The 13331-nt window shown below is 39.4% G+C and overlaps 1 protein-coding gene across 13 annotated transcripts in view; it reads right to left on the reverse strand.

The window, feature by feature from the left end:
• The window catches only part of MYLK (myosin light chain kinase), a 197772-nt gene that overhangs the window by 114998 nt on the left and 69443 nt on the right, over positions 1-13331 (reverse strand). For all 13 annotated transcript variants that reach the window (XM_069021101.1, XM_069021100.1, XM_069021099.1 and 10 more), the window contains 4 exons: positions 7423-7630; positions 5737-5785; positions 3054-3219; positions 199-364 (listed from right to left, as the gene is read on the reverse strand). In XM_069021101.1, coding sequence (XP_068877202.1) covers positions 199-364; positions 3054-3219; positions 5737-5785; positions 7423-7630 — 589 coding nt within the window. The remainder of the gene's footprint in view (positions 1-198; positions 365-3053; positions 3220-5736; positions 5786-7422; positions 7631-13331) is intronic.

A 13331-nucleotide genomic window follows, 5' to 3' on the forward strand; every position in this document is an offset into this window, starting at 1 on the left:
TTTCCCATGAACCAACACAACATTTACAGTTGCAGCATGCTCCAAGTTATCACAGCATCATTTAGTGAAGAGAGAGAGAGAGAAGAAAATAATGGGAGAAAGTCAATGTTTGCTGTGAATGTCGAGAACACAACCAGATAAATTTTAAAGGAATGTCTGTGGCTCACTTTTCTCTCTCCTGCAAACCCTTTGCTGTACCTTGAACGGTGAGCTCTGCAGACACAGATGCCTTCCCAGCACTGTTCACCACTGTGCATGTGTAAATTCCTGAATCAGCAAGCTGCACATTTTGGATCTCCAAGAACTGGATGCCTGTTCTCTCATACACGTTGAGACGCTCATTTTGCTGCAACTGAATATCACCCTGCAAATATCACAGGATACCATGAGACAGCAGCTATTGTTAAGAGAAGGGAAGCAAGAATTTTTCAGTAAAACATTAAGTCAAAATGCCTTTCTCCTATCCTTTAGCAAAATTCCTTCTATGAATAATACTCATATGGTACAAACAAAAAAAAAAAAAAAAAGATTGTGTCCAAAAGTCTGTAATTCATATCTTCAGGAGGCTTTGTTTTTCCTCTATTTTTCCACCTACTCACCTCAGTTTGGTTTTGGAGTTTCCCTGTTTATTATACCCAGATTCCTAGAAAAAATTATTTTCATTGTATGTAGGCTCAAACCAGTTTTATGTTCCTGTTTGTTCCAGGAAGTTAAATGCTTTTAAGCAAAAGCTTCCAATCTGGAGAGTAGTTCTCTATCCCTCAATAGTTACACTGGAGTTAAATCCAAAGATATGGCTTTGAGGCAGGAAGAAATGTGTGTAGATCTGTGTTCTCTGTTACACAGAGTAGATGATCACAATGACAATTTTTACCTTTGAATTCTACAAAGCAATTGACCAATACCTCATTTGTGAGCACATCAGTTCTTCTGCTTCAGCAGCAGCCATTAAGAATGAGTGCCTTGCTATCAGACACCACAGTTTCTCCCATCCTATGTTTAGGAAGGGAAAGCCTACAAAGCTACAATTTTACTTGGGCAGTAAACATTTGAGAAACATCAGTGTTTACAGACACTCATTCTTGAAGTCTATCAACTTACTGCTATCTGGGTGCTGTAGGTCCTAATGGAATTTTTAAAAGCTAGTTCACATCAGGGGGTTGGTGATGATACAGAAGCTTCTGTTCCTTGCAACTTAACAAGTAAGAAAATTGGAAAGAAAACAATAAGCAAAGTAAGATGTTTACAAACAGGCTTATTTATTCGTTCTGAAAAGTGCAATTTTACTTGTTGATAAAGCTTCCATGCTGTAAGGAAGGTGGCCATCTATTAGTGCTGCAGTAGCCAGATGTGGTCCAGCAGCCGTGTAAGTTCATCGCTGTGAGGCACACATTATAGAAGGTGATACTCAATAGCAAAATATATAATATAACCTCCAGCAAACTGCAAAAAATGTATGGAGAAGTACCAAAGTGTAGATCCAAACTGCTGGATTGGTAGTCCCTACTTCCTGTTTACCACACAGCCCAAACCAAGAGAGCTGAGTGACAAATCCTGTTTTGCATAGAGCTGCATGTCTGGAAAACCTGAGCAAGCCTGGTGGGACTGGACCCAGGCTGTGGTGGAGCAGCTGCACTGCAGAGTCCCAGAGAGCCAGTAGCTTCCCACAGAACTCAGGGCAGCTGGAAGGAGAAGCAGACTCCAGATGGAGCCACCAGCTGAAGGAGATGTCAGTGAGTGCTTCCACAGCAAGAGGCTGCCTGTGTTCGGGATGTACCCTGACATTCTTGTATTACAGACAAGGGTAAGTCTGGAATAAAGCAGAAAATTACTTGGAAGCATTTCCCTGATCTCTGAGAAGTTTTCTGAGGTTGTTTTGGCTTCTTCCCCCTCCTCCCCCAAACCTGGAGATATGAAAATAGAAGCACTGATAAAAGTTGAGGTTTTTTCTGTTGACTGGACATAATTGTCTGTTGAAGGCTGAAGGGGAGCAGGATGCCATCAGAGCAGTCATCTATTTGCTCTTCCAAATTAAAGAAAGTAACTGTAATCCTCTAGAATACTGACAGTTTCAGTAAAAATGGCATAATCAGTGTAATATCTAGCTATCACATGAAAGCTCTCTCCTTACAAACAAAAAAAAGTGTTTGGAGGTCTTGTGTATGCCCAAAGGGACACTGGGACTTAAGACTTCAATGTTTTTTCAATAGTCTAGTGATTTTTAAATACTGCTCATATATATGTCTTTTCTGTAAATGACAGATACGGTTCCCAATTTTACTGCAGGTCTGAAGTTGACAGCTGCTTTTTATATCTCCTATTTTCTGTCAGACATTTTTCTCCTACCAGTGTTTTAGCAGAGGCCAGACTGAAACCGTTGAATAGTTGTTCATCTAACTTGAATTTTTCATTTTTAATTTGCAAAAAACACTTGTGTATACCAAACCCCAATCATATGTGTTAATTCCTAAACAGTTATTTTTCTTTTCAATTCAATTTAATTTCTTTGCAAGCATCATCTTCAATATAATGTACAGGTAAAATTCAATGTGAATGGTACAGAAAAGGAAGTCTATGACTGAGACATTGACCTGGACTTGGGAAATACAGCTATAATTTTCACAGCTGTCAGAGACTCCTCTGTAACCACAGTCAAAGTGCTAATTCCCTGCAGACCTTCCCTATAAACAGAGGTAGAGGTAATATTTTCATTCTTGTCCTTTTCATCCTTGTCCCTGACCTATTTAGTAAGGTCTTTGGGCAAGTACATCCCACACTTGGTATTTTTTAATGGAAACTGGATGTGGTTCAGTGCTTTCAGATGGTTTTTGTAGAAATATTTTCAACAATGAGACATATAAGGGAGAAGTTTAGACTGAGAAGAAGCACTATCATCTTTTGTAAGTTTATTCAGCATAAAAATGAGGAAGAAAATGGCTCTCCTTGTATGTAAACTCTCACCATGAACATTTGGACTGTCAAGTCCATTTCATCCTTTCAAGTCACAAAATTTCAAAAGAGACTGAAAACATAAACTTTTGGGGAAATCATACCTTAAACCAAGTTACTTGAGGCTGAGGTCGTCCTGTTATTTTACATGAGAATTTGCCTGTTTGGCCTTCACGCACAACAACTCTGCTGGGTTTTGTAGCAAACTTGGGTGGACTTTCTCCCCAGATGCTTGGCCTCTGCTCCACAGATGGAACAGCAAGTCTTCCCCTGGAAAGGCAATTGACATTCTGGTTTTACACAGGAGCTGGAAGCTGTTGTGGTTAGAGCACATGTCAGAAAGCATCTTAGACCAGTGGTCTGCCAACAAGGGTATATAATTTATGGCAACCTAAACTGTAGTTGCAAAATATTTTTCTTGGCCAGTGGAAGAAATGGAAATGCTGGTGATGACTGCTCTTGACTCCTCATGCAACTAAAATGTGTTATGTTATGCACCCTCATCTGGCATACACAGAACAGATCTTGGAGAAAATTTAAGTTGTTTATAAGCAGAGCTGGGCAAATCAAAATATAGGAAACACTGTATTCATTTAGTTTTCTCCATTTTCTGTTTTTTAGTTGCTTCCTAAGAGTTTATTTGTGCATACTTGTTCACTGTTCACAGGTTTTTATCATGTAATTTGTTTCACTCGTGAGTGCAATTGACACAGTAATTTCTGATTTATGAATCAGAATCTTGGTTTTGCAACATTTCTGACATGTCCTGTAAATATTTTTGGTCTGGGGAAGACTTTTATTTGTAGTCTCATTTGCTACATTGTTTGCAAAGTGAACATGACAAGGGCAGAAACCCAAAGTACACCTGTCCCAGGTGAATTACTGTTAAGTGTAAATGCCCAGCTCTACTTACATGGCTGGCACAGCTGGGAAATGACATGTGGGATGAAACTGAAGTTGCATCAGCGACTGCAGTCCAAAACTGTTACACAACCATAAAACATCAAGCAGTATTATAGCATGAAAAAAACCAAAAAGGTGCAGCTTCAGGTCTGTAAATGTCAAAGGGAACACACTCACTCTTTGCTCTGAAGCCTTGGTACAACAGACACATTAGCAGATGGCAGATGGTGATTTCAGGTTTTTTTTAAAAACATTTAATTTCAAGCAAACTGAACCATTTTCAAGATCTTCTTTTCCAGGTGACCTTTTACCACATGCAAGTAAGATGTGTCAATACTTCACCATTTCTGCCAGGTGTCAGATACTAACAGAGACTGCATCGCCTTAGTCCAAGGTGCTGCCAAGACATGGTGGTTGCCATTTGGGCAGCTCGAGGTTTCTAAGCAAGAGATGATACCAATGAAAGGATTTACATGGACAAGAGGACCAGCAAAAAGTATTGAGAGAAGGGTGATTTTAACATGCTAAAATTAAAATGACTTTATCATATAATTAAATATCATATAATTAAATAGCTTTTAATGTCATCTCCCTCATACTACCACTAAAGAAGAACAAAATTTGTATTAAAGACGTTTTTCAGTAACCATCTTTACATGGTGACTCTATATATCTATACACACAGCATAGGAAAAGAAAATCAACTACTAGCTGGCCTACAGCTTTATGGCTGGTTCCTAGACATGAAAAAATTGAAATGTATAATGTATATTTTTTTCTTTTCCCTTCTCCTACCATAGAATTATTAATACTGAATATGAGGAAAACACAGGAGCATGAAAAGTGAGGACAATCACTCTAACTCTCTGCAATGCAACGGATTAGGATAGTGCTTTGTAAAGTCTGAATATACAGCAAAACCTAACAGTAACTGTCCTTTCTTGTTTTGATTATTTATCCTGTGTGTATGTCTGTAGCTTATTTGCAATACAGAATTTATCATGTAAAAGCCTTCCTGATTACTCAGTTTTACTTACCATTTTCACTGTTGTAATCTCAGTTAATTTTAAAATTCAAAACAAATATAAAAAATGTTCATATCAATGATGAAATTAAAATCTCCTGTTTTAACTATCTGTATTCTGCTCAGTAACATAATCAGAACATGTATTTTTGTCTACATCCAGAGCTACTCAGTGCCAAAGATACAAATCAGAAAAAATTATGCTTATATTCAAACTACTTATAAAGAAATTAATTCAGCTGTTGGAAGAATTAGGCCTGGGGCTTTTAAAACAGTGACATTCATGTAATTGTAAATGCTTACTGAAGTGCAGAAAGTACAAGTAGGTTTCTGTGTGCCAGCTTACATCACCCCATCAACCCGTTCTTGGTAAAGTTACTCCAAACCAGAACAATTATTTCTTCTGAACTACAGTTTACCCACTGTGTTGCTTGGAAAGACTTAAATTCTGTGTGAGACAATGCTGATTTCAGTTGCTTTTATTTCTTACTGGTGACTCTTAAAGCAGTATTTGCTCTGGCTTTAAAAAAAGGCTGTTGGGTCATGGAAGTTGTGGGGAAGGATTCTTGAATATCAGAGAGCAGAGAAGAGGGTGCAAAATTACAGCAGAGGAGAGTGCAATATTTAGGTATCAGCTGGATGTTCTGTTTTCAGCCACGTTAACTCCTCAGTCAACATGCTGGAGCAGTAGCTGTACATCCTCCTGACTGCCTCAACCATTCTGCTAAGCCAGCAGCTCTCACAGTAGCTATTTTGCTTGGGATAAATGGAGACTTTTAGAAAGAGTAATTTTCCTTGTTTTCCTACCAAAATATATCTAAGTGTCTGTTAAACAATATCCAAGCCAGTAGACTGCTTACCCAGAGGTTTTGGCACTGGATGGCAGGCTGTATTTCATCAAGGAGTTTCCTGTAAGCATAGGACAGAAAGACGGGAAGTTGGAAGTTTTGTCAAGACCACTGGGAATTACAGATACTAAAGGCTATGTAAAATACATATTTCTTCAGGTTTGAAAACATAAAGGAGGAATGCAACACCTGCAGTATAAGGCTATGTTATCTGTAGTTCAAAGTTAGGCTCTCCAATTTCAAAACCAAGCTTTATCAGAGTTACTGTCTAACACCCGGCCTCAGTTGTAACAATGCTGCAGATTATTCATGAAACAATACTTTTTAACCAAGGGGATGAAACACTGTGTCTAATTCCTACAGTGCGCCAGTACTTCAGATTAAGATAGCAGGAGGTTTTTAGACTGTGAAGGAGGCCTTGCTTTACTCGGTTGGGTTTTCAGTCCTGTGCTAGCCCAAGGTACCTTTGCTGTAAATGGCACGGCGCGTCTCTCGCTGCCGTGCGCAGGAGGGAGATGCCGCGGGAGCCCAGCGCCATCTGCTGCGCACACAGCCCGACCCGGGGGGCACCCGGAGCCGCAGCAGCGGACACACAGCGCTGGGGCTGTGAAAAACACCTGTTCTAGAGCCTCGCAGGAGCCCACATCACTGTCAGACAGGACAGCCATGCTGACGGAAAGACTAGATCAAGTTTCAGGCACTCATTTTTCAGGCAGCAGGCAGCCCCACGTGGTTATCTTTGCTGAGAACAGAAAAAAAAGAATCTGTGCTTTGCTATCTTGATGCATAAAGGGATTTTAGAACAAAGACCACATAATTCTTAGACTCTGAGAAATTCAGTCATTGGGTACTGCCCCGAAGTAATTTTAAACTGCAGCAAAGACCTGGTCAGAAAAACTGATATAAAAGCAACTTTTAAAAAGTTCTTCACCTCCATGTAAATTGTCATTCATAAAGTTGTCCCAGCTTAAAACAAGGGGAAAAAAATATTTCACATAACTTTTACAACAGAAGGCAGTAGCAATCATGCCAGATCTATGCATATTTCAGTATGTACTCTGAAGAGATTCGAGGTTTTGACTCTGAATAAACCCAAACACTGATTGTTTCAGGACTGCTGCAGATATTTTATTTGCTTCAAGAACTCAACACAAAGTTGTGACCTGAGAGGTTTTGATATTCAACAGATCTCTGACATGACCAAACTGCAAGAGAGAAGCAGTACAATTGATTTCAATCCTTCCCTGGCTTTGTGTCACTCTTTAAATTTTAACTTTGGCCGTTTGCAACTATCTAATATGCAGATGTGCTCTTAAAAATTCCTGGGTTTGATCTTGGCTGTTTCTTGTGCGACATTAAGCATGCAGTTACAACCAGGCATGCAGCTTAGCAGTTTCTGTCCTGAGTGGTGACTTCCATGAAAATTACAAAGTTTAGAACAAAGTCTTTAAGGTTAGGAGTTTTGTTTCCTGCACATCATCACCCACACCTGAAACAGAACTCACACTTAATCTAACTGTAGACGTGTAGTTCCCTGCACAATATCTTAACCTGTGAAATGCAGTAAATGAACCTTACTCTTGTATCAATGAGAAAGGACATGTGTACTGCTGGGATTTTAACCAGACTCTTTAACACACCTTGTTCCTTTACTTAAACTCTATAATCATCACAACAACAGTGTAAGAATCTTCTTACCTTCCACTGTCAGTTCCACAGTCACTTGACGAACCCCACCATCATTTGCAGCCTCGCAGGTGTATTTGCCACCATCACCTTCCTGCACACCTTTGATGACCAAGCTGAACAGCCCCCGGATGCTGCGGTCCACGACACAATGGTCTCCCTCTGGGACAGGATGCCCATTTCTGTACCATGTGATCTGTGGCTCAGGGTAGCCTCTGACCTGGAAAGATGTGAGAGAGAGAGGAGAAAGAAGATAAACTTCACAGATGATGTTATCAGGAAGAAATGTTGGACATTTAGCAATGCAGTGGAAAGTTCTTGACACAGGAGCTGTTAAAGACATATTCTTCACAAGCCAAATGGCAGAAGATAATGAAATGAAATTAAATTAAATGAAATGAAATGAACTCTTGGATAAGTCAAAGTTAAAATCATAAGACTAGTCAGGCAGATGGATAGTTATGCAGAAAAATTTCCCACTAGAATGGTTTCTCTGCAAAAACACAGTGATAGTGCCAATGAAGATTCCTGACACCTGGGTCCCCACTGCTCAGAAACTCAAAAAAAAGGGCAGTAATGCTACTACACTTTGCAAGAGTGCGAGGCTCTTGGACCAAACATTTCTAGCATGATTGCCAAGGATTGGGCTTATAATGAAAATATGTACACAGACATCTAGTTCTAAAATGTGCTGATATATAGTATCTCCTGACAATATACAGGCAAAAGATGCAGACACATAGTAAATTTTGTCTTGATCTTCAAAAGCAGAAGATAAGGAGCTGCAATTTGAGAAAGCATCATTAAGGGTCATTCTCCTGTTATGGTGGGAGGGGACTATTAGCATGTACACATAGGCACACAAACACAGAGCTCAAAGAGATTTCTGGTCTACCCAAAAGAAGAATTTTTGGCAAAATGAACCAGTCCTGTTCTCATTAAGTAACAACCATATTGGTATATCCCTGCTTGCTATGGCATTAATGATACCTTCAGATTTACAGGCAGATCCTCAGCTGGTGTAATTGAGAACTGAATTATTCATTTGCAACTGAGCTCTTGAAACTTGATGAGGATCTGTGACTTTCTTTAAAAAAAAAATTGGGAAAAGCAGACATACACCAGTTTCCACCAAACAAAAAACTACTCAGGCAAAGGTTCTTCCTCTGCTTTGTGAGAAATGCCATCCTCTTTGAGGGTCACTTTAGAATGTGTTAATTGTTAGCATGCTTGCCCAATCATCGTAACAACTCCTGATTGCAGTACTCCTTTCCTATTCCCCCTCTGATATGTCAGCTCTCCATCTTCTGACTCTTTGATCCTTTGCCTACAAGTCATGAAGTAACTGAGTGGATCAAGATGAGCTGGGATGAGTAATAGTCATGGCTGTGTTTGCTCGCTGGGAAAGAAGCAATGTTGCCTTCTGAACTACATATCAAAATCTGGCAACTGAGCAGGAAGTATCTTCAACCTCCAGGTGGGCAAAATATTGATGATCTCTCTTGGAGTGAAGAAGGCTCGGTTGTGGCTTGGGCAAGTTCCTGTCAGCATTCTCCTCTCAGTTTCCAATTCTCATTTCAGCTCTGCTTTCTCTGACTGCACAGCACTTACTTTCCAAACTACGATCTTTAGCCAAACCTTACCCATTCTTAAGTTCTCTTCTTTAAAACCTTTCATTTTTAATCCAGCCCCACCTCACTCCAGCTGGGTTTCTCATCTGCTGCAGCTTAACCTACAGCTGTGTCAGAAATTTTTTGTCTTTCCTTTAAATCTTTAGGTATCAGTTCAGACAAATTAATTTTGCCAGTGATGTGATGACCTCTTCTCCCTGGCACTACTTATTCAATATTAAGGACATTAACATTTGCCAAGAGCTGAATATGCTGAATAAACTGGAGAAACTTTCCCCTTCTGGTATAATTTCTCAAATTCTTTCTGAGTCTATCTTAAACTAAGCAAAATCCATGTTCCATAGAGTACAAATTGTGGGATCCTGCACAACAGGGAGCTGATTCCTGTTTAAAAATGCTGCAGCATTTTTCTAAAGCTCTTTGTGGCCATGTCTTTTTCCAGTGCTTTCTGAAAAACAGGCAGCTCCTGCTCATCCCAGACCCCTCACCCTACTCCAGCATATTGATTTGGTGCTCCTTTGGAGCACAGGAGCCAAGGAATATCTTTCTCAGCACATTTCATTTTCAGAAAAAGGGAGTTGTGAAGCATCAATATGAGATTGCTACAATACTGTAACTCCAGGTGTTGATAATGTGCTCACTGTCACAGAAAGTGACTTGCAGCAAATAACTGTTTCATACTATTAACATGTCAATGCCCTCATACCTATCTTTTCATTCTAGACTGAGGAACCAACAGAGACATTAAGTGATTTACCCAAAGCCAGAGAGTATATTAGAATGGAGTTACCTCTTCTCATTTTTACTTACTATATATTAAGATTTACTTGAAATATTTGAGGCAAAAGTGTTTTCAAACTGATGTATCAAGTATATACCGTACAGTAAAATAGAAGAGTAGCACTTCAGCTGATGTGAAGACAGAACCACCTTTTCAGTGGTTCTGTCTTTACATCACAGCCTCTTTATCAGCACTAGTCAAGCCATATCTGTTTACAGCTGCTGAGATTCTAGCCTGTGAAAGAAAGTCATCAATTACACGTCACCTAATATATTTACTGTTTTTTTCCAGTTCATAATAATTTCTTCTGGTGATTTCATTAAATTGTTCAACCCAGCTTCAAAGGTCCCAAGCATTAACCTTCCATCAGTTGTAACACGGAACAACTGAGGTCAAAACAATGGGAAATACCTTTCTTCCCTTTTGATTTTGTTTTAAAATATTCTTAAGTCCCTCTTGGACTGCACAAGGCCAGTTTTATCTGACCCCTCAAGCTCTGGTAGACCATGATGTATGTACTTCCAGGATCACATGGCTGAGGCTACATTAAGTATTTTTCCATTTCTTCTCTCTGTCTTTATTTTATACTTGCTCTGTCTGTATTATTGTGTTCATCCACACCTCTCCATTGAGGAAATGCCACACCAAAAACTACAAACACAGACAATCAACATTCCATTTCTTTTCAAAAAGTTGAGTCATTCCCTTCCCAAACTCTGATTTTTTTCTTTCATTTTTTGTCAAAAATGAAATGATGGGAAAGCAGAAGTTTACAGAATTGCTCTGTTGCAAGGATTTATTTCAGGTTTGGGTTTGGAATGTGTTTAAAACTGAGCCAGCCCTCTCTGAAATACACGGTCTTGCCATAAAAGTGTCAGGGACCCTTAAACAAATCACTGGTTACCAGGTTTTGATCCTCATGGATCAATTCCAGAACTGCAGCAGGTTTTATATTCCTCCAAACCTTTCCAGAGCTCACTAAAAACATCTGCCTTGAATAAATCCACACCAAAGAGAAATTTATCTGCTTATTTAATGCCCAGCAGCAGCATGCTATAACCCTTATTTACAACTTGGCCTGTATGAGTATTGCCAGTCCCAGTGAGGCTGCAGCTTCTCTTTACCTGCTCTACTAGAATAACAAGTGGAAAATTGAGAGCAAGCAGCAAATAACCATTGTATTAGCACAAACACGAGTTTTTGAGTTCTTGTCTGGACCCATCAATTGCTCAGAGCCTTCCTGGAAAAGTCTGCTAAGGTAAAAACAGTCTTTCTGCTCCATGCATCAACAGCAAGTGGAAAGAACTGAGAGAGAACCTCTGGTGTGTGAAACTCACAGAGTTTAGGTTGTTCTGCATCTGAGTCTGAGAGAATGCTGTTGAAAAGGGATGGTGCTAGGTTCCCAAAGAAAAGAAATAAGGGAGAAAAAATGACAACAGATCCATGGAAACTGTACAGTACAGGACAGTATTATTAGAAAATGTGCCCCTACAAACTATTCCCCACTGTCACAAACTGAAAGGCATTCAGGGACCACCAACGCCAAATACAGGGATCCTTTTTCTTGTTCAAAAGCACGGGAAATATTTTCTAAAACTTGGTCTCTATCTATGCTCCATAAAAGAGCTGTTTATATACCAATTTCAAAAAACCACAGGTTTGCCTACTTAACCAGAACTTCCCTAGCAGTTTAAGGCAATGGGATGCATCCTTTTGGCTCATGCTTTTAACTTCAAAGTCATATCCTGCTTTGTAATAACTGCTGCTGGACCCAGTGAGGTCAACAATGAACATAATGCCCAAAAGGAATCAACCAAAGTGACAATAAACCAAAGTGTAAGTGTGAAACACTGATGGGGTGTGTACTGTTACTGACTATTGTTCAGTTTGATAGTAACACCTGAAGACTATTAGAAATTATGGCAAACATTACATGACATATTCCAGCACTACATCCATTATACTGGCTGAGGTGTTCAGTGCTTGATGTTAAGGACTAGATAAATGTCCCATTTTGCTCTTTGAGGTCACACAAGCAATGACATCAGGAAGAAAACAGCTATCAAAAGTTATTGGTTTGCAAAATCTCCCCAGATTTCATCATATATAGACAGGCACATCAAAAGTCGTACTAAGACTGGCAATCTTACAACTGTTAAGAAGTTGCTATTCAAAATAACTCCCCTCATAGAGATGATTTCATATGCTGAACTATGAATTCACTAATGACTAAAATTCCTTGCAAGAGACAATTCTTCTCCCATGAAATCAGAATTTTAAAACATCCAGATTCTGTCAGCACACAGCATTCACTTGTGCTGCTATTTCTGTAGACTACCTTTGCCTTAAGTCCCCAAAGTCCAGAATTAAGACTTATGTGTGTATAATCTTCAATCATTGAATGAAACAACCAGTTTTATTTGGGTGGTTCAATCCATCTAAAGAAAATTTATTTTGAATATACATTTAAAAGACAGAACTATTGTCTATTCACATGCATGTAGTGTAGTTAATACATTTACAGTTAGACTGTAGTGTCTGGAAACAACGAAACAACATGGAAACAAAGTTTGGACAACATGGGTAACAAGTCATAAAAGAGGAATGGCAGTAATGAGAATGTTAAATGTTTTCTAATCCATATAGGTGTCTGCAATGCAGAAGAGAATAAATTAATTCCCACATCCACAGTGGACTGGGCAAGCAATAAACTTTCAAGAGACATCAGCCAGATGATGTCTGCCAGGAGTCACCGCCTTTAAAGGAACAGCAGGGGTTTAGCATATTTGGCTGCCTGCCTATCTTAACATTAAGGAATGTCAGAAATCAAGGAAAGCTTGAGAAGGCTTTGTAGCCTATTCTCTGTTCAGTGCCCATCTTCAAGAGGAAACTAGTTATTTCTGGGATCTACATCTCAGTAAAGGCCACAGAGATCAGAAGCTGCAAAGGAATAAAATGAGGATAGCCTCAGCTAGAGATGTCAGATGTTACCAGTGAGCTCCCAAATATGTGCTTTGGGCAGATCATTAGAAGTCTCTAAAAGGAGATGTCAAGGGAGATGTGGAAAACTGCTCAGAATATCTAAGTCTGACGTTTATTCTGCTGCCTACAAACCTGGCAGAGCAAATACTCATTACTAGTGGGGAGTAAACTGCTTGCACTTTTTGCAAAACTTAGAGTAATGAGCCATCAGATTGTATCAAGGAAGCAGCAGAAGAAACTCCATTAAATAGCATGACAGATTTTGCAAGTGTAATCCTAAGCAAAGAAGTAAAGGTACAGGGAAAACCACTGTATAGCACTTACACTCAAAATGTGGTAGAGACTGGATAGTGTGCCTCTTCTTCCACTGTCTAGGTATCAGCAAAAATAGATTATTATTGCCTTTATGGCAATTTACATATTAGATGGGCTCATCTGAAGGTCATATGGTTGAAGGCTGTCATGCAGCCCCAAGAGATTCAATCCAAACAGTAGCAGCTGTTCTGTGGATGTGGCTCATCCTTGGT

Source organism: Aphelocoma coerulescens, chromosome 7 (assembly GCF_041296385.1).
Source record: "Aphelocoma coerulescens isolate FSJ_1873_10779 chromosome 7, UR_Acoe_1.0, whole genome shotgun sequence".
NCBI lineage: Eukaryota > Metazoa > Chordata > Aves > Passeriformes > Corvidae > Aphelocoma > Aphelocoma coerulescens.